We start from the raw sequence: 22,197 nt of genomic DNA on the forward strand, positions 1-22,197 counted from the left end.
GGGGGCGCAAATTACTTGCATTGCCCCGGGTGCTTACAACCCACGCTACGCCGCTGCCTTACACCCCAATTTCCTAGAAAAATTCTTTTTTCTTCCTCTTTTCCTTCAAAAGAAACTGGGCAATGAGCATGAAAACAGACCCCATTCCCCTCCAGATAAATTTGTTTTACTTTCCTCTTCCAGACAAGGCCATGAACCATGAATGCCACCTTTTGTTCTGGGCCTCCTGCCCCATCCTCATCATGTGCCTTGTTATTTACCCTGCTGCACTGAATAGCACTGCAGGCAGAACTACAGCATCCGTGGTGCTTCTTTAGTAGCACTCCTTCTTCTTCTCACTTTCTCAAAGTTGTTTCTTAGTGTGCTCAATGACCTCTTAGCCTCTCGTGATGAAGAAAATGGAAAGATGGAGGGACGATTAGCCTTTTCTCTCCATTTTTCTTCATTTTGATAGGAGCTCAAGAGTTTCAGCCCGCTCTGGGGGCCTTCTCAGATGAAATGGCTTTGGTGATGAGCCAGGTGTCCAACACATGCCAGCTGCAGTGCTCATAACTCAGCTTGTGACACGTAATGGCTTCTGTTCAAAGAGGAGCGTTGGGGGGAGGAGAGAGCCTGGGAGACTCAGGCATGATAACAGGCCTTAACTCTAGTGTCTCCAGTGTGAGGGAGAGGAATTCAAGCTTCAAGCCCCTTCACCTCTCTGGGAAGGAGATTAATTAGCCACAGGTTTTGTTTTTAACTAAAGCATAGGTGTCACGCTGCTCTTGCCTTCCTCTGGCATTCGGTTCTTTAAGTCTGAGTGGCAGAGTTTTCTAATGTTTAGAAAAAAAGAGAAAAGGGCCACAAGCAGACACAGAGTGTTAGCTATTCACTCTCCATAACTGAGGCTCCGTTTCCAACTGCTTAGCATACAAAATCCATGTCTCCTTCAGTTTTAGACTTTAACCAAGAGAATCTTTTTGTTTGATTGGTTCTTGTTTTGTTTAAAGATTTTATCATCAGAGGTTTCCATTGCTGGCATCTGTCTGTCTCAGGAGACAGTGGAGGAGTGTGCCTTTGGGGGTGAGGTCAAGCTGTTGGACAGTTGCAGCTCTTGGTGTGGCTGTAGAAATTGATGAAGGAGAGACATGTTTTGTTGCAGCTGAGGCAGATGAAGGTGTTCAGTTCTGCTGCTGCAGATGCAACATGGTGTTTCTTCTCTCTGTGCTCCTCCCGGCGGTCATTTATCCTCCGGTCACTGCTATGGATACATGCCTGAACTATCATCTGTTAACTGACTTTTTGAAGAATTTTAAAATGGGAACTTTATCTAAAAAAAATAATATCTGCTTTCAGCTGAAGGTTCTAAGGCCTATCTGGTGCTGATGGGAGTTGTAGTTCAACAACATCTGGAGGGCACAGTGTTGGCTAGTACTGCCCTTAGCTCACCATCACCTGAGCCTCTTTCAGACATTTATCATGACATTGATATTCATGGGCAAGATAGGTTTTTTTTATTATTAGCAAAAAAATAGCAAGTGTTCTTTAGCCCACTCTCAGCCCCAGGCAACAAAGCCCAAATAAATTAGAATATGGGGTTTTTCTAAAACAGGGCTGGGCAGTTTCTCTATTCAGGTGGCTCTTTTTTTCCATAGAATGGTCCAGCGACACACACAGGCCAGTCTACTAATGATCAGACTCTATAGTAAAATCAGCACCCTGTAGCAGTAAAAGCTTCATGATGATGAAGCACAAGCATTCAGGCATGCCTAGGACATTATATATAAAAGGCAAATGCAGCTATAACACGAACTGTTGCATATCTCTTATCTCTCATTTTGAAAACAATTTTGGTTATAAGCACAACCTTGATTAAAATCTGTTAGGGTCAATGGGAGCCAAATAAAATTGCTTTATTGACCAGATGGCCCACAAGGCCCTTTACTGGCTAACCCTGCTCTTTATTCAACAGATTATTCTGGTTTCAGCTGATTTTCACTCCCTGATATTCCAGATTTGGATTCCCCATAGCTGAGGTATCTGTGCCTTGACTGATAATGCTTTTTCTAGCTATTGGAAAGACTAACACAGGATGCGATGGGTTTAAATCGTGAGTGAATTGGAGAAATGAACGTTACGTGGGCTTTCAGAACCAGTGATGAAGTCCGTTAATTAATACGAAGGTGGTGCATTAAACTAAAAAACAAAAACCTATTTTCCTCCCACAGTAGACCGGTGAAAGGCATTTCAATAGGACTAGGCCTCCTACACACAGACATTCAAATTATGCAAATTTCTATCAGAAATGTAGGTGTATGGCCAGTGTATGCAAAATGTTTTTCAATATCTTATTGCTGTGTGGATGGGAATGGCTGGAACTAGCTGAATACAAGGCTATATGGCCAAATTTTGAGAGTCTTCCTTATCTGCTTCCCCTGTACTTTTCATATCAGGTGTTCCCGGAGGGACAAGTGTGAGAGGGCAGATGAGCCATATCGATTTGCAGCCAGCATCAAGCAATGCATGAGCATCATTGTGCAACCTAGCAGCATTCCGGTTTCTGAGCACAGCCTTCCGGTAGGTAGCCATGGTGGGTGGTTGCTTGCTTGTTTAAAGAGCATTTCCTTTGTTTATTCTCTGAAGTACTACTAGAGTATTATTGATTAATTAACTATTAAATTTCCATACTGCTCTTCACCTGAAGTTCACAGGGTGGTTTAGAATATAAAACCTCAAAAATACATACATACAACAACAACAACTCTCCAAATACAGCATCATTATATGCAGCATGATGTGTCATCAAAGAAAATGGCACAAGAATGATTTTGCTTTATACTTCCTACTAGAGCAGCCTTCGCTAACCTAGTCCACCCCCACCAGATATTTTAGATTAGAACTCCCATCAACCCCCAGCCACCACACATTGGCAAAGCGTGTTCTCCTTCATGGAGAGCACGTGTTGCGGTGGGGGCCACCAGGACACTCCAAAGTTGGGGGCGGGCTAACTGATCGTTGGCCACTGATGCGATTGGGGCTTCCCTTGTTGTTGGGAAGAAATTTATGTTGCCATTTATTGATTGACAGCCAGAAATGCTAAAACTCCTTGCACGAGGCTAGGGCTTCCTCTTTTCGCTCATGCAGCGGATTGCCCGTCCCTCCCTCCCTAGAATAGGGTTGTTCGCTTTGACCTTGCTATGCCTGTCATCGGGTCGTCTGCTTTGGAGCGGGGGCCTGGTAGGAATTTTGTCCATCTGGCTGATTGGCTGGGGCCATTTGGTTTTTGCCTACTGCGTAGCAAATCGTCACAACTTGTAAGGTTGCGGTTAGGCATTGGTTTATGGTTTGGTTGGTTGAGGGGCATGGATTGGCTGTGCCTGCCCCTCTAATGCTGCTGCTGCAAGGGATTCCGTTAAAGGAATTGGGGGCTAACTATTGCTTGTCCACTCTGTCAAGGGGGCTCGGGCCATAGCAATGAGCTCCTGGTTGCATTTGGGGTGAGGGCAGGTTCCCTGCTCCACGTAACCCCCAAGTGTATTCCCCCATTCTGACTTTCGCATCGTGCAGAATGTCAGTCTGTCCCCCATGGTGGGGGCAGATAGTCGCAACCAATGCCTGGTTGCATTTGGGGTGAGGGCAGGTTCCCTGCTCCGCGTAACCCCCATTCTGACTTTCGCAACGTGCGGAATGTCAGTCTGTCCCCCATGGTGGGGGCAGATAGTCGCAACCAATGCCTAAGCAACCACTCACAAATTTGTATTTTAATAAAGTTGTGGCCAAAATTATGCCAAAAACCTTAAACAAAAATTCTGTGTGATGTGTGAGTTATTGGGGTGGACCTGGGAACCTCGACACGCAAAGGCTGCATAGTAGCCAAAAAGAAGAAGCCCTTTTGCAATCCCTACCCTCCAAGCAGTGGGGTGGGCAGTGCAAAGCTCTAATATCTTTTCAACTTAGAATTGTGAGAAGATGGATGCTGTAAGGTTACTTACTCTGTATGGCAAAAAAAGAAAAAGAAACCCTACATCAGCTATGACATTGATTTTAAAATCATGCTTAGTATTGCCTGTTATAGAGTTATAAAGGCTACTCCATAACCCTCTCAGAGGGTGGAAGCTGCAGTTCAAATCATTCTCTGTTCACGTTCAGCTGCTGGTGCTATAGCTCTGAAGCAGCAGCATGCAACTCAGTGATAATTGTCTTTTTACAGGCCACTGTGAGTTTGGCTTCTGGAGTGTTCCCACTAGTGGTTAAAGAACCAATCCTTGCTGAGTTCTGCGTGTAGCATTGGCATCTGTTCTATAACCTTGCTGTGTGTCACCAGTGGTTGGCCAACAAAAATGTGCTTGTTGTACACTGGGACCTGAGCGGTTAATGGGAATAGGCCCTAAGCAGATATGATTGGCTGAACAATCACTCATTTTGAATGGAAAATATAACCTCATTATATTTTCAAATGGCAAGTTCCCCTGGTTGAAACCTGAGGTGCTTGTGATTTTATTAAAAGATTTGAACTGTTAGGCTGTGAGAAAATAGTCAATTTCACCTCTACCTCCTGGTATTATGACTCTTCAGGTCTGTGGAGCAACTAGATGTTAACTAGTGATTTTGGAAACAGTTGAAGAGCAGCGTGCATCTTTGCTTCTCATCTCTTTGAGAAAGAAAGAGACTAAATGCTCCACTTTCCTTTCCCTTCTCTCTTATGCAATGACAGGTGGTGATCTCTTTCCCTTTCTGCTTTTTGGTTTTGTTTTGTTTCGTTGTAGCTCAGCTTGCTGGTGAGAGACGCACCTGACCTGTCGACTGGTATCACTTGCGTATTTGGAAACCTCACTGAAGTTGAAGGCCAAGTTTTGGGCAACCAAATTGTATGCATTTCACCAGCATCAAAAGATGTTCCTGCCATACCTGTGGACCAAGGTGAGCTGGCTTATGATTTGAGGTACAATATAGGCAGGCAACCCATCGTACACACTGCAGGAATTTGTGGCACAAAAGGACAGCAGCTGGATGGCTGGCGGGCTTGACTAGATTTAGATTTAGGCCTGCACTCCTGCCTTCCCCTGCAGTAATGTGTAAATAAAGTTATTTTTCCCAAGAGCAGGCAAGAAAGGGATATCATCCACAAACCTGGCATCCCAGTAATTCTACCCAAATTTATGTACCACACAAATTTAAAAGTCAGTCTCCAAGCCATCTGCTTTCTGGGCTCTGCATCACTAGGGGTCTCAGTCTTTTGTTATCTGAGGCGGGCCAGAAAGGAGGTAGTGTGGGTGTTACTCACACTCTGAAGTATGACTCAGTCACCGTGAGTGGGTGGAGAAGTCTTCTAATTTTTGGGCTGTTGCTTTGCTAATGCCGTGGCTGTCAAACTCTCTCTGACATACACAGTTACCAAACAGCTCATTGTTTCAAACTTGTTTTCTCATTGGCTGATTTCCAAATATCCATACTTTCTTCTTATCTGTTTTATATGCAGAAAACACTTAATGAATATGCACATAAATCCAGGCAGCCCTGAAAGTTCTGAACAGGGCTCAGCACAAACTCCTGTTGCAGTTCAACTAGCATATTCATTTTTCTGATGATTTCATCTCCTCCTCCTTTAATGCTGACTTTGGAGCCATTAGAGGAATACATTTCCATAAAGTATTGGAAGCATTATGCACACCTTTGTTCATATCCTTCTAATAAGTACCTGGAACGTATGTGAAATAATCAGGAAAGCATGACCTGTCAGTCTTAGGCACGGTATTTGTGTTATCCCAATGTTGTGGGAGTTTCAGCATCAATGGCACTTCTTACAGCATTGGGATAACATGAGAAGCCCCTGGACCATGCAGCAGTGCAACCTGTCTTGTCAGCAATATCCTGGGGAAACTGAGTTATCATGTAGAAAAGGTGCAGCCTGGTATTCTTCTGCATGGCCCTCTGCTTCTCACATAGCCCTAGTGGATAGGAAGGCTGTCTTATACCAAGTCAGATCATTGGTCCATCTAGTTCAGTATTGCCCCCACTGACTATCGGTGGCACTCCGGGGTTTCAGACAAAAAAACACACATCCCCAGACCTTTCTGGAAATGCCAGGGACCCACTGCATGCAACACAGATGCTCTACGACTGAGCCACAGCCCTTCCCCATGTGAGTATCAGGCCTTGAGAGATGGTGACAGGACACAAGAGAAGAAGTGGTTTCTTAGGTATGCACAGTTCAGTCGTTTTAAGGTTTTATTGTTCAGAAGAGTGCCATTTACCAGTATCTGGAAGGCATTAGGGATCCAGTGCTAAAGCACCAGTGGGATGTGACCCAGTATCCTCTTAGAGCAGGAGGCAGGTCACTGCACACTGTCACAGCTGAAGATAAAAGCCTTCTGTTTGGCTTTGAAGCTCTGAATTATGTTTGCCACACCCAAGTTAGAAAGAAAAAGTTGCAAAGATCTCACTGGAGTTGTGGGGAAGCAAACTTGCTTGCAACTCAAGTACAGGAAAATGGAGGAAAGATGCCCCAAAGATACTGAATGATATATGAGGAATCTGAAATATTATATCATTATGTTTCAATTATCTACTCTTTCTTTCTCCAGATTGGTTTGGGATAGAGCTGCTTCTGAAATCCAGAGAGACAGGCAAGATGTTTGTCAGCACAGAGTTCAAGTTCTACAACTGCAGTGCCCACCAGCTGTAAGACACCCTTTCTTGTTCTTCCTTATCTATCAGAACCTGAAGGCTTTAGCAATAATGCTAGATCTGTACTATAAAGGTTTCTCAGCACAGGAAAAGTCTCTGTGTGTATATCTGTATCTATTCAGAAACAAGCCCCATTGGGTTCTGTGGGGCTTACTCCTAGGTAGGTGAGTATAAGATTGCAGCCTGTGTCAAACATTAGACTTGAAGACCAAGATAAGATGGATAAAGGTGCCCTGGCAACAATATCCACCACCATCTACACTAGGCAGAACAATTACTTCTCGAGTGTGTCAGGAAAGCTATTTATTTATTTTTAGTTGCACCCATATATTATAAGCACAACTTGATTATCTTGTCACTAATGGAAGTATAGAAATGATTAGATACTAATGACAGGCCAATATAACATTCTCATAGCATGAAGGTGTAAATCATTATAAGCTGCCTCAAGCATTTTTGTGAGGGAGGCGGTTCTGTAAACAGACAAAATAAATAAAACCAATAAATCAAATTTTGTGGTATTCTGCTTGTGCAACTATTGATATGTCTCATGTTAAGCCCTTATATACTAGCTGTTGGTTTTGAAGATCCTGAACCCAAGTCTTGCTTTCCTTAATTACTGTAACCCACAAGCTTGATGTTAATCCATCTCTCCCCAAAAGAGGTGAGCGGTTCATCAGAATGACTGCTCACCCGTGATATTAGAGCAAGCTAGGCTTGTCATCCAGGCGTCCAAAGTGATGCCATAAACTTAGCATAACTAATTGTTGGGAAAGTGGTCAAGCTGGCAGGGAAGCAGGAATTCTATGAAACAAAAGCTGTCCTAAACTGGGAGAGTGGTGGGAGTCATGAGGGGGAAAATCCAAACTGAAATTCCAGACTGCTGCAGCGGAAGACAAAGAGGCCAACAGCAGGTAGAGAAAGAGCCAATGGCAAGCAGAGTTTTGCCCCCATTCTCCTAGGGCACCACTGAGACTAAGGAAAAGGAAGCTGACAGCCAGTGGTTGTGAGAAGGCAGGCAGGTAAGGGATGGCTGACAACACAGTGAGGTTAGTGAGGCAGAGCCCCATTTGCCCTAATGGAGCTGCTGGCACTGGAAACAGGCATGTTCATGTTTGACAATGGGAATAGCCAACGCTTCATCTTAGAACTGATATGCTAAGTGAAGAAAGCTGCATTTCGATCCTGGAAATGGGAGCTGAAAAGCAGGTGCCACACAGATCCTTGCCAATCTGAGAAAGGGGGAGAGAAATGGGTCAAATAAATGAGTAATTAAATATGCTCATACTGCTTAATATTCCTACCCCACTCAGATTTGCATTTGTATGATTAGAATAAGCTTCCTTAGCTATTAAGGTCATTACAGAGGAATCAAAAGGCAATTACAATTGAGAATATAAGATGGAAGAAGATGGTTAATGTGTGTTTTAGCACAGTAAGGGGTGGGGTGGAGGGAGCTGCCCACACTCTCTAGCTTGGCATTGAAGTATCTTCTGTTTGTGAGGTGGTGAAATTCCTCATAACTCATATTAGCTTTTTAGATTAGATTAGTTTTCTCAGTGGTAACAGAGAGACTAATAGATCATGCTGACATTAAAAATATCTGCCTGTCCATACTGGCCTAAAAGAAACAACCTCTCATTGTCTGTTCCATTGCCATTGCTTGCTATGGGAAAACAGAACCAAAGGTTTCAGTGCCATGAAATGGGGAAATTAGCATGAGGAATTGAACTATTACACCACACAGATGCTGTTGGCCTCTGAAAATATAAACTTCTCCCTTTTCTCCCACGTTTATTATTAGAAATAGAAGAAATGGCTCTTCTGTGTGCTAGAAGCAGAAATGCTCATGATTCAAATGCTGTTTAGAAGTTTGTCCCTTTGGGAGCAGCTGCTCTCAAAATATCCCAAGGCAAAAATTGGATAAAAACACCATCTCAGTGACAGGCAAAGAAAAATTGCATGCATTGCAGAGGCTAACCAAAGCCCTGGGCAGATTCTGAAGCAATCATAGCTGTCTTTGCTTGAGCTCTAGCTGACCCACTAGATGGCATTAAACTATTGCTCGTGCTGTCACATACCAGTTATAGACAGAAACTTTCCAGGTATGTGGCTTGCCAGCACAATGCCCATCTGGAGCTACATGAAACCTGTAACTCTCAAGACAGAAGGCAAATTTATACCAATCTGCCACCAGCAGAGACCTGGGACAGAATTATTTTTTCCCTCTGTGTGAATACTTAATTGTATTCCAAACCATTTGGCCACATTGTAAACTTTCAGCTCTGATACTACAACAGTAGAGGAAAAACCCTCAATACACAAACAGTGAAATTGACCACGCTTAATTTTGCATTGACCAGTTGAGTTATGCAAACCTCAGCTCTGCAAAGTTAAAGGAAGGGAAGATAGTCATTGCGGGCCAAAAATAATTTGACTCAAATTATTTTGGCATGGTTTTCCTTTTTCTATGTGCAGAGGTAGCTATCACATGAAGGCTAGCCTTGAAATTGCAATTTACTGTACAAAACCAGTAGTCATGGATCAGAGGTTGAACACACTAGGATGCCTTAGGCAAGTCGCTATTCCCTCTGACTCAGTCCTGCACTGCAGTATGGAGATAATAATACTAACCTACCTTACTGTGTTGTTGTAATGTTTATTGAGATTATGTATGTGAAGCACTTAGAACACTTAGAAAGTGCAATATAAATGCTAAGAACAGTGGTTCTGCGGTTTGCGAACTTAATCTGTTCCAGAAGTCCGTTGTTAAACCGAAACCGTTCTTAAACCGAGGCTCGCTTTCCCTAATGAGGCCTCCCACTGCCAGTGCCCTTCCACTGTTCGTATTCCGTTCATAGACCAGGTAAAGTTCGCAAGCCAGGACATTACTTCCAGTTTTACAGAGTTCGTAAACCTAATTGTTCGTAAACAGGGCTGTTTTTAAACTGAGCTACCACTGTATTACTATTGCTTCCTATCATTGGCGTAGGCCTGTCAGCATAGGCCTGCAGTGCAGAAACATTATTTTTTCTTAATTCTTAAGTTTTATTTAGATAATTTCACATTATTCTGCAATCCCACTGCCCATCTGTTGATTTTAAATTTTGACACTTGCTAGAAGCAAGGAAGAAAGACATTTGGCAGTCAAGGCTGACATTAAAAATGAAAAAGGCACAAAACTGGCAATATCATGGACACAAGAATGTAATAAATATTCACCTAGTAAATCATATTTAAGGGTTAATTATGTTAACCAAATGTGTAAATGTTTTCTATCATCCATAAATTTTGTGGATATGTCAATAGTATCATTAACTGGCTCTTCGGTAATAATTATACATTTGTCAATAATAAACACATTTGCCCAGACTGAAACCTAGAGGTCCTTTATTCCTTTCTTGGCAGGTGCCTGTCTTGTGTGAACAGTGCTTTTCGTTGCCACTGGTGTAAATATCGAAACCTCTGCACTCATGATCCCACAACGTGTTCGTTTCAAGAGGGGAGGATCAATGTCTCTGAGGTATGAATACTGGGTTTAAAGAGCACCTTTGAGTGCTGTTCTTAGATGTTATCTTCATGATGGTGCCTGACTCTTTCCCCCCTCCTTCCATCCCCACCCCTGAAAAAAAGTCTCAAGATTTCCCAAGGTGAAAAGTAAAGGTGAGTAGTTTGGTTGATGAGCTCATTTCAGCACCAGGGGTAGGCGGGCTAAAAGTAAATGGAAGGTGCGGAACTACTCAGGTGCATAGCATGACTCAAGTCAAAGATGGATGTATATTTATAAGCAGAAGGCTTGTGAAAAATTCTCTCTATTGGAAGCATGGTAAATAGCACCTATTTGATTGATGCAAAAGATAATGATCCCTATCATCTTCTATTCTAGCAAAAATTGGGTTCTGTAACTTTAGGTAGCAATGTACCATCTGCTTATTCAAGCATAAATCTCAGAGAAATAAATGGGGTTTATCCATTCATAGCTGGCAGGATTCCACCACTTTACATGAATTGTCACAACCATGCAGTGCATATATGTTTACAATGTGTACTTCTGACATGATAGCTCAGTCACAGAACTGGCAATAACAGGCTTTACAGAGTAATTGGTGCAGAGTAGTTTAGAGAGAAGGTAAAACTGTTGTATGCTTCATCTTCTGTGAGCGATGGAGAGAAATTTTAGATGCATTGTTTCTTATCAATGTTTTTACTTGAATTGTGATTGATGTTAACCCAAATGTACTAACCTATCTGTAAATATAAACATACTTGTGAATACAGTTGTACCTTGGAAGTCGAGCAGAATCCGTTCCGGAAGTCCATTCGACTTCCAAAACATTTGGAAACAAAAGTGCGGCTTCTGATTTGCTTCAGAAAGCTCCTGCAGCCAATTGGAAGCCACAGAAGCCCCATCAGATGTTAGGGTTCCAAAGAACGTTCACAAACCAGAACACTCACTTCTGGGTTTGCGGCGTTTGGGAGCCAAAATGTCTGAGTACCAAGGCATTCAGGACCCATGGTACAACTGTAGTGGTGTGGATTCATGTTATGGATATCTGCTGTTTGTCTCTAGGCTGAAACTAGGTAATCGCAAACATGAACACCCTGAAGCACAGGTTTGAAGGTCTGCTCCCACATTTATAGGGAAGGGCCATAGCTGAGTGGCTGAGCCTCTGCTTTGCATGCAGAAGGTCCCTGGTTCCATCTCTGGCATTTCCAGGTAGGACTGGGTCCTTGAAGAGCCCCTGCTAGTCAATATCAATGGCCTGACCCCATATAAGGCAGCATCCTTTGCCCCTAAGAAGGGGCTGAGTAAAGGGCAAGAGAAAAAGTGCAGCCAGGTGGCTATCCTTGCTGCAGGGAATAGCATACTCAGGCACACCAGCTCAACCAAGCATGTCCTCCTCTAAGAGGAAGCTCCCCTCTCATCTGTTTGCTAGTAATATGGTGGGAACAAACTCTATCTATCACCTGTCTATCTGTACCAGCTTTTGGCCTAACAGGCTTCTGAGGCTGCTGAGAAAGAGTGAAAATTAAAGCATGATAAATATAAGATTCTTTTTAAAGGCAGTTATGACTTATAATTGCTAACAGTTTTAAGAGCTACCATGCTTAACCTTTGGGTCTCTGTGCAGCTGCCCCACGTGGCAGGCTACTGAACTTCACATTGCAGCATCTGCCTAAGGTAGTTTAGTATACTCTGCCCCAAGACTGATCCCTCCAAAGCTGACTAGTGGAACCTCCTGGACAGGAGGCACCTGAGGCACCTTCTTATTCCCAATAGTTTTTCCCAGGCAACAAGATCTTCCTGATCATTTGATTGTTCCTTTATTATTTAGTTGCTCTTCAGTCCTGACTTCTGGCTTACTCTTCAGTTCTACTTCCTAGTTTATCCCTTAATCCCGACATACTCAGAGGGTCTAAGCATTAGTGTTGGGTTTTGCTAGAGATCTGAGGCCCTATCAGCTGCCAAAGGATGTCAGGTCCTGATGCTGGAACTGAGATTCACAGGTTGTTCTAGTTATTAGGGAAAGTGTCTCATTGAAATTTGGCAGCTGCATGATCTTTTGAGTTGTTGGTCATTCTCTGGCCGAAAGCAATTGAACCTGAAAGGGCCCGTTTTGTAGGTCTTAGAGTAATGATGTTCAGGTCTTGTTATGGATGGAGATTATTTGAGGGCTGTGCTGAAGAAGTGCTATACCCTTCTAGCTGAGAAGAGTGAGTATTTGAGGGAGGAATGAGGGACAGGATACTATCCATGAGATCAAGGGAACACTTTCATTTTCCTTCTGACATTAAGAACATTAAGCCATCAGCATTTTTAAAACATTGGAGGTGGAGAGCGTCTACATTTTGGTTGAAAACCTCACATATATTTGACATTGCAAACAGGAATAAGTGGTTGCGTGTTGAGTCCCACAGTGCCACCCACCGAATAATTCACACTTCACACTTCAATTTTTGTTTAAGGTTTTTGGCATAATTTTGGCCACAACTTTATTCAAATACAAATTTTGTGAGTGGTTGCTTAGGCATTGGTTATGACTATCTGTCCTTGCCCCCCAAGGACAGAGCTGGTCCCTTCCGGACCCCACCGGAAGCCAGCGTGGGAAACAAGTATTGGGTGAGAAAATGAAGCTGGGGCACAGACCCTCACCTCTCACCCTCATGTTCCGGTGGGGCTTGCATGGCCCGAGTCTGGCTCCACGGACAAGGACAAAGAATGGCAAGCCCCTGGATTCCTTTAACGGAATTCCCTTTCACCTCATTTGGAGGGGTAGGCACTTACCCCTCCAAGCACCAATTAACCAATGCCTAACCGCCAACCTTACAAGTTGTGACGATTTGCTACGCAGTAGGCAAAAACCAAATGGCACCAGCCAATCAGCCAAATGGCAAAATTCCTACCAGGCCCCCGCACCAAGGCGAACGACCTCATGACAGGCATAGCAAGGTCAACTAAGCAAGACCACCCTAATTAAAGGGAGGGAGGGCGGGTGATCCAGTCCGAAACGGCCAAGAGGACGTCCCTTCGTTTGGCCCCTATATTTAAAGCCTCTGCCCCCTCCTCCAAATTAACGTCATCAAAAGTCCCCAGCAAGCCGGTTAACCTCTTAAAGGCTGGGCTTTACCAAATTTGCCTAATCATGCCAGGGTGGCCTGTTCCCCCAACCGCAACACGTGCTCTCTGTTAGGGAGAACACGCTTTGTCATTCAGCCTCATAAAGATGGAGCCTGACCAGCAAGGAAATGAGATTGAAGAGGGGAAAAATGTTCAGCAATAAAAGGGACCATCAAGTTTCCTTTCTTCTTATCAAGTAATGATGCTCCCTGCTGCATCAACAAAAAAAGCATCAAGCTGAAACAACATGTGTGCCTTCCAGGTTAGAGAAGATGCCAGGAAATAGGTAATATAAAACTAGACATAATATATGTATATACATGAGCAGGGCTTGGCAACAGACAGGCATACATGATTGGAAGCCACCACTGCCTCGCTTCTGCCTTTAACCAAAAGTGACACCAGGTGGCTTATAGTGTTTGAACTTTTAAGTGTTTCATCAGAAGTGAGAGAAGACACTCAAGGGGTTCTCAACTCTGGAGACAAAGCAAAAGCTTTAAATAGCTTGATACAAAAGGAAGAAGCATCTTTCCAAACTTGGCAAGAGGGAGCTGTTATCTTTTATTTTTCCTGTGCTCTAGTGAGGATGGATTTTCCTTCCTATCTGGTGAGGTTGCCTGCATTCCCTTTGCTCAACTTTGGAATTCGGTTTCTGCACTTTGAAGGCAGTGATTTCGAAGTTCCCCTCTTTTGGAGGTTGCTCTTACTACCCCCAGTGGGAGGGAGGGAGGGAGAGAAACAGGATTTGTCTAGACCAGGAAAAGGAAGCGAATGAGTGGCACAGCTGGAAATCTAAAATCCAGAGGGAATTCTGACTCTGTTTCTTTTCTAATTGCTATTGCAAAACCTCTTCATGGTTTTGAGGAAGACATTCCAGAGGGCCATTTTCACATTGTGCTAAAGTATACTAAAAGTCTGTCAATGTGGAAAGTCCTGAGGGCTGCAGAAGCATGCTAATTTTTGTTACCTATTAAAAATATATTTCTAGGACCTAGTTTGGGGAAACCAAGGTGCTTGGAAATTCTGCCTGTCACTTCCTGCCTGTCCTTTATAGCTGGCAGAACTTCTGTTAAGCACTCTTTCGTTAGCTTATGTTGAGCAAACTATGCTGTTATGCTGTTCCTCTTTGCTCAGCATAGCCATGTTGACACAAATGAAACACTGTTCCTCTTTGCTCCACATGCTTATGCGCTTACACTGACCCAACTAGCTCAGCAGTCTAATTTGCTTAGTCTCTCTGAAGAAAATAAAATGCTGTTTGTCAGAACAAAAGTGTAATCCAGTTATTCTGTTTGCAAAAGCCACTTTGTAGATAGTACCGGTAATATGGAGGGGGGGGGGGTCTCTGTAAGGTTTCTATTTTCAGCACCATCCTGTTAGCAAAGCTGTTCTTACATCTGCCTTAATATATTAGCAGAATATTCACACACAAATAGACATTGTTAACAGAAGATGCACTGCCCTTTGGAAGCAAAGCAAAAATGATAATATTTCAATCAAACTACTTTCTGTCAAAGAAAGAATTATATGCACAGTGTCCCACATGGATACTTGCCGATTGCAGCTCAGAATCAGGATGTAAGTGCAGCATCCTGCCTCCACAACCATTTTAATGCATTAGTTAACACATCTGTTCTGAAAGGTTAAAATCATACCCTTTGTCAGATGTTAACCAATGGTAAGAACCATGACATGTTGCTAGCAATTGCTTGTTTGTGCCAGTGTGAAGGCAACCTGAAGCCTTTAAAGTAAGGTTATACTTTGCAAAATGACTGAAAAAGTGGCACTTTCATGTTTCTCCACTTTGTTGCCTGTTAATGCTCGGAGGCAGAACTATAGTTTACAATCACTCAAGTAAATTTGCACTGCTTGGCTTCTTTTACTGTTTGCACTTTGGCAGAATTAATCTTTAGCACAGTTAAACAACAGTGCACTTATGCCTGTGCAAACCAACCCGCCATGGCATCAAGGAAGTGAAATACATAATTTGTCTGAGGGATTCACTGACAACAGTATAATTCATCTTGTGTGAATCAGTTGTCACAATATTTGTTGACAGAAACATTTCTAGCCTACCTTTCCATCAAGCATCCGCAAGGCAGCTTACAATATAAAGTTGAAGAATTTAAGAACAAATGGCAATATAAAATAGCCACAAGAGAAAATTTAACACCCCCTATTTTCTTCTCAGTGTTGCTGCACCCTCACTTTACTCAAATTTCTGCCATTATTTGAAGAGGCCAGTTTTTTTTTCCCTTTTCAGTGTCCCTCTCTATTTGCTGTACTCAAATCTCCCTCTTCCATTCCAGCTACTTCATGTAAAGATAAAGGATGCAGAGCCGTCAAAAATTCCATAGTATTTTACTCAAACCTCTGACTTTGTTTAAATCCACCATTTCCCTCTCAGCTCCCTCTTTTACTGACTTTTTAACTTCTGCCATTGTTTTAAACCACTTCCCCCTCTCATTGTCCATCCCTTCTTGCTCCTAAGCCATGGCCACTGCTGTTGTGCAAGCTGCCTTGTCTTTTGCCTTCTCTCCAACCCTGATTTCACGCAAATCCAGGATGGTGTTGAGGCACTCCAAAACCTCCAATGGCGGCTTGTGTGATGACATTAACATTTTTATTATATAGAGACATTAGGATAAATATTAATGCATAATTGAACTAACTAAAAAGCTCCCCACAAAAGCCTTGGTGAAAATATATTTTTAGGCAGCGCCCCAAAATAAGCAATGTCAGTAGCAGCTATATCTTCGAGAAGAAATTTCCCAGCCAATGTACCACCACAGAAAAAGTTCTATCTTATGTGGTGGAACTATAAGGTAAGGTAAAGTAAAGGACCCCTGGACTGTTAAGTCCAGTCAAAGGCAACAATGGGGTGCAATGTTCGTCTCACTTTTCAGACCGAGGGAGCTGGCGTTTGTCCACAGACAGCTTTCCAAGTCATTTAGCCAGCATGACTAAACTGGCGCATGGAGGACCATGATGAGCGCCAGAGTGCACAGAAATGTTGTTTACCTTCCCGTTGCAACGGTACCTATTTATCTACTTGCACTGATGTGCTTTCAAACTGCTAGGTTGGCAGAAGCTGGGACAGAGCAACGGGAGCTTACCCTGTCACATGAATTCAAACTGCGAACCTTCCGACTGACAAACCCAAGAGGCTCAGTGGTTGAGGTTACAGCGCCACCCGTGTCCCTGGTGGAACTATAAGACATCAGGGTGATATAAGGAAAGGCATTCCTTCAAATAATGGATCCAAGTCTTTTATGACCCAACATAGGATAGCAATGATATCATGCATGTCTGGGTTGTTATTTAATTCCTACACATGGGCAGCAACCCAATTATATTTTTTTGCCTATGAATGTCTTCTGTTCAGGCGATTCTCCCACAGCTCAAAAGAAACACCAGAGAAATAAAAATAAAAATGTAGGGAAGGTGGACTACTGTGAATATACAAACACTGGCTTGGAAAGTGGAAATAGAAGCAGTGTATTCTCACCATGAATTCAAAGTTAACATGAAGCTCAGCATCAAGAGAAGACGCAGTTTGAGATTGGAGTGTGGCCTAGAGACTTGCCATCTCTGTTGATAAATTAAACAGCAGTGAACCCAGCTTGAATCTAAGATCCCCACATTGTTTTCAGTGATAGCACTTAGGGAGGGAAATCATTTTATTGTAACAGAGTCATTGGAATCAAGGAAACCCTTGATGCTAACAGATCTACATTTAAGCAGAGAGCAGACATGCCATTTAATGGAGACTGGAAGAAATGAACTTGGGCCACTGTCATAGCAATCCATAGGTGGTCAAACAAGACTTCTAGGATGTAGTTTCCATTTGCTTTTCTTCAGGGATTGAAAAAAAATGCACTACAACATTAAATACTTGTATACTAGTGTAAACTAGTGTATACTTGTTCTTATTAATATTTTGAGAAATGGAGTTAACTAAGATTAAAAGAAAAGGAACATGGAACATATCTGCACCCATAAAAGCAAGGGATTTGTCTGATGAAAAGGGCTTATAAGAAAGGACCTTCACCTTGCATGTCACTTTCAAATGAGCCCTATAACATGAACAATTTATGTAAGAAAAAGAAAGTTGTCATAAAGCTGTGCTTGGGTGAGATTTATGGTAATAAAATAGTTTAAATGGGGGAAATCTTCAGATGGCAGAGAATATATTTATATATTTCCCGTAGTCTCATCCCAGTGGGAAGATAGGAGAAAATAAATTCAATTGTTCTCCCAAATTTGAACATCACCATTCTGCTTTGGTGTTCAGTTTGTACAGATAATGTTGCTTCCACAGGGGTGGCACTGAATCAGGCAGGTGGAACATTCACAGGCTCTGGAAGGTTAAACTGGACATGTGTTCTGTTTCCTTTTAGTGGAAATGTTTAGGTAATATTATCACCTGGCTAATCCCCATTTCTGATCGTGTTTTCAGCCTGTTTTGAAGTTTCTTGTAATTATAGTCATTGTCAGCAGCAGCAACAAAAACTGAAGTATCTGCCTGATCTTTAAATGCCTAGATTTATTTACTAGAGGTTGGAATCCAAAGTCTTGTAAAGAGTTAACTGACTTATTCATGAGTTTTTGCTGATAGATTTTGCATATGAACAAAACATTAACATGGGCACATGTTTATGTTAAACAACACAGAAAAACAACAGAAAAATCGCAAATGTATCCACGAGGCTTTTCATGTGCATGTTTCCCTCTATTTATTAGGCAGTACATGGAACCATGTACATGAAAAGACCTGTGCATGCATTTGCGATTTTTGTGTTGTTTTTCTGTTCAGCATTCCTTTTTCCTTCCTGGGTAGAACTGAACCACCAAAACATGTTTTACATTTCTTCAAGATTGAAAGGCAGATTGTAGCTCTGTGGCTGAAATGGAAAGACTTCAAAATCCAGCTAGGTGCATTATGGGTTTTGATGGTTTGTAGCTTCATACTCTGCTGAAACAAGAAATCCCCTACTTCTCAACTGAAGTCATGTCTAAGTTCTTTCTTGTGAATGTGGGTTCATTGCCCACCAAGTCCATGAAATCCCTTTTGCTCCCATAGAAAGGGAGCAAGTGTACACATTGTAGGGTGGGATGGCAGAGAGACAGAAGAGAGAGTTTGTTGAGGTGGCAAGGAGGAGGCAGAGATCCTGTCCCTACCTTGGCTGCAGAACCTTTGCAATGTGGGGCTGGGATTGAGGTTGAATTCATATCACCCAGTACTGATCCTGCAAAGGAGCCCATGAGGCAAAGCAGCATGACAAGTAAGCTGTCAAAGGCAGATCTAGGGGAGCATGACCAGTTTGTTTACACTGGGCATAGAGCTTCTGGAATACCACAGCTTGCACTGCAACTATTCTATCCGATGGAAAGTTAGAGATGGGGGGCACCGGATTCTGGTGTTGCACAGGGCACCACTGCAATTTGAGATGCCAAGGGCCCCCACTGCCTGGTGCACTTGCAGCTGTTCGACTGGTAGGATCCTGTAGGAGGCACTCAGTTCCCTTCCCCCAGGGGAAGGTGTCTGTGAGGGTCTTGGCTCCAGTTCTGTGTTATGACAGCCCTGATGCTATGACATCTGCTTCACTAGTACCTGCCTGCCATTCCCAGGTTCAGTGCTTTCCCCATCACCAGCATTAGACTCAGAGCCATGGATCCAGTCTGGTTCCTTAGCTGGTAGAATGGCAGCCTTTCCTTAGTGTCATCTTCACTGCTGGGCTTTGGGGTCATAACTTCTCTATAACTATTGTCCAGATATTGTGGGATTTTTCTGGAGCTAATCAGACATTGTGTTAGAACAAAAAGAGTCTAGAACAAGGGAAGTGTGTATGTACAATTAAACTAGGTAGGATTTATAGTTTTACAGCAGCCATTTTGTGGCAGTGCAAATGATACTTTCTTAAATTTCCTGTTGTAGTCACAAACGCAAATAGGTTGGAGACCTAGGATGTACAGCACAAAACCTAAACGTCCTGAATATCTGTCTCATTTAACAGAGCTAATTAACATTTCACTTCACAACACACGCAATTTGTAATCTAATTCATGAATGTGCCGTTAGCATGAAATATACGGCATGTTTTGTTGAATTGCAATTCTTGAAGAGACCATATTTCTGGAAATGCAAAAATCTCTTCTTTTAACACATTTCCTATCATGTAAATTGGGTTTATACTACCTTTTTCATGTTAGGGCAAAATTAAATAATGTAATACATGAAACCAAAACATTGATTTAGTTCTCATCTGCACATCCCTCTTGGGAAATGTCTTATGTAGTTTCACACAGTGCAATTGAAGTGCGATTTTCTTTTGTGGCCTACCAAAACATTGTTTGGGTTTTGGGGCGGGGGATTCATGTCCTCGGAGAGAAAGCGATATCAATTCAGAATGCAATCCTGGAGGTATGCTGAAAACAAAATCCTTATGCTCCATGTCTGTCAGTCTTTAAGGTTCAAATGTAGCTTTAAGCGCTTGTTGTTTTGCCTTGGTAGAAATGCTGACCTCATCGTTTTTTAGCAAGCTCCGTTCAAAAGACTTCAGAAATACCTAGCAGCTCAAATTTAGCAAACCACCTAATCTAGAAGTTCCTGCTCTACAAGGCAGCAGCAGAGGAGGCCGCTCAGGTGCCTGGGGCAGCACGAAATGCCCATAGGGGCTGGGTGCACCATGGGGCCTCCAGAGGCTGCCTGCCTCCTCCCGCTCAGCCACCTTACAGCTGGGGGGGGAGGCAGTAGGCAAACCATTTGGGCAGCGCGGAGCTTGCGTGCACCCAAGCCACCGCGTCTCTCCCAGGAGAGACATGTGGCTTGGGCATGCTGCAGGCCCTGCGGTGAGTGCCACCCAACATTTTGTCACCCCCCTCAGTGGTGACACCCTAGGCGGCTCACACACCCCTTCCTCCACCCCTGCTACAAGGTTTATTTATATATCATTTCAAGAGCTGAGTTTGCTGATACATAGGGCAGTGTTTTTGCAACATAGCTCAGTTCCTAATTAATCATTCAAAGAAAGATTGGATGGAGACATATAAAATAAAGCAGCTTGTCAAAGAGCTAAGCTGTGGTGCCAAATGCTTTGCAATTTCAGCTATTGGACTACTTACCATAATTGCCACTAATGCCATTTAGGAAACCTCAGAGAAAAGTGTAAAACATACCAGAGCAGAATCAGAAGACTAGATATCAAGATAGGAGGGAAGGAGATCAGATGTAAAACCAGATATCACTTGCTCAATGTAGAGTCAGTGTTTATTGCCAGCTTCCTAGATCAATTGGGGGGGGGGGGAGGGCTGTTCATTAAGGTCCAAGAGTAGCAAAAATACATCAACAGTTTCTTTAAAGAAAACAGTTATTTCTGGAATATTATGTAGATGGCATCCAGAGAAATATGGGAAAACCTGTCCATAGATCTGACGCCATGGAGATGATATGTACCACTACAAAATATGCATTCCAAATTGTAGCTTTGTAGTCTGATTGACTGCTCATCTATTTTTTTTCCTGCCAAGATCTTAGATATATTTTGTAGAAATTATTTTGCTGAACTTTTCCTCTGCGTATGAAATTTATTCATTTCCCCAGATGGAAACCTGCTTCAGGTGGGGATTAAAATAAGAACTTGGTGTTCCCTGAACTTTCATTATCTGATTTTCATTATCCTAGGCTGGCTGTTAACTTAAGCCAGTAGCAGTCAACAAATTACATTGTTAGCTATCATCAAGAGGTGACAAAAAGAATGTCATACTCTTTGTTTCCATAATGAATTTTTCCTCTCTTTTTTCCCTATAAAGAAGGATAAAGAAGCCAGTATCAACTTTTCCCAGTTCTCCTGAGCTTGTCAGGGAAATGATTTATTGTTGATTAGATTTGTGCTGCATATTGCCTAGAGTTCTGTTGTGTGTGTGGTATTTTTTATTTTTTGAGGGAGAGGGATTTCAACCTCAAGGGGGGGAAATAGATTTTAAAATTTACTGGCAGTGGAACATTCCCTCTCTCTCCTCCCCCTGCCCACCCCTTCACAACACTTCCAATCTATCCTGGAGGGCTGGGGGGAAACCCCAAGCAGATATTTTTTGCAGGAGGAGGCGGAGTACACTGGGAGCAGATTAGGAGGGAAAGTTCATTTGCTTGTGTAACAGCTTTGTTGGATATCAGCCAGAATGGCCTGGGTTTGCTTGCACTGGAAAGATGCTGCTGCTTTATACCAAGTCAGACTTGAGCCATCGAACCTACTACTATGTGTTTGACTGAGCTCCTGTGATCTCCTAATGATCACTACAGTGGTACCTTGGTTCCCAAATGGCTTAGTTGTCAAAAAATTGACTCCTGAATGCCACAAACCCAAAAGTAAGTGTTCTGGTTTATGAACGTTTTTCAGAAGCCAAACTTCCGACACTGCTTCTGCAGCTTCTGCTTGAGTGCAGGAAGTTCCTGCAGCCATTCGGAAGCTGCACCTTGGTTTTCAAATGGTTTCAGGAGTCAAACAGACTCCTGGAAATGGATTAAGTTCGAGAACCAATGTACCACTGTATACAGTTTCACTTGTATACACATACACCTTCATTATATAGGGATCCTTCCTTTTTACAAATTGGGCTTTTCTATACACTTTCCATGATTTTGTCCTTTCTCCTGCAGCTCTGTAGTGTAAGAGTTTTCATTTTGTTTTGTGTTTGTTTTTTTATTTAAAAAAAAAACCTGCTGTGAATCTGATTGATTTTAAAAAAAATGTAGGCTGTCAAGTTTCAGTAACTTGGCAATGGAGAGATTTGCAACAAGATAAGAGAAGTTACCAACACTGTGTTTGGGAAAGGAGCACAAGAGGGTGACTCACATTTTAGGGCAAAATATTGACAAGAATCAAAGGCATAAATGAGATAAAGCTGAGGTT

General features: G+C 42.7%; 1 protein-coding gene across 2 annotated transcripts in view; it reads left to right on the forward strand.

The window, feature by feature from the left end:
- Positions 1 to 22,197, forward strand: part of PLXNA2 (plexin A2) — a 415,423-nt gene that overhangs the window by 246,975 nt on the left and 146,251 nt on the right. For both annotated transcript variants that reach the window (XM_083745460.1, XM_083745461.1), the window contains exons 6-9: positions 2,433 to 2,556; positions 4,746 to 4,899; positions 6,564 to 6,660; positions 10,075 to 10,189. In XM_083745460.1, coding sequence (XP_083601586.1) covers positions 2,433 to 2,556; positions 4,746 to 4,899; positions 6,564 to 6,660; positions 10,075 to 10,189 — 490 coding nt within the window. The remainder of the gene's footprint in view (positions 1 to 2,432; positions 2,557 to 4,745; positions 4,900 to 6,563; positions 6,661 to 10,074; positions 10,190 to 22,197) is intronic.

This window comes from Podarcis gaigeae, assembly GCF_964106915.1.
Source record: "Podarcis gaigeae genome assembly, chromosome: 6".
Taxonomy (NCBI): Eukaryota; Metazoa; Chordata; class Lepidosauria; order Squamata; family Lacertidae; genus Podarcis; species Podarcis gaigeae.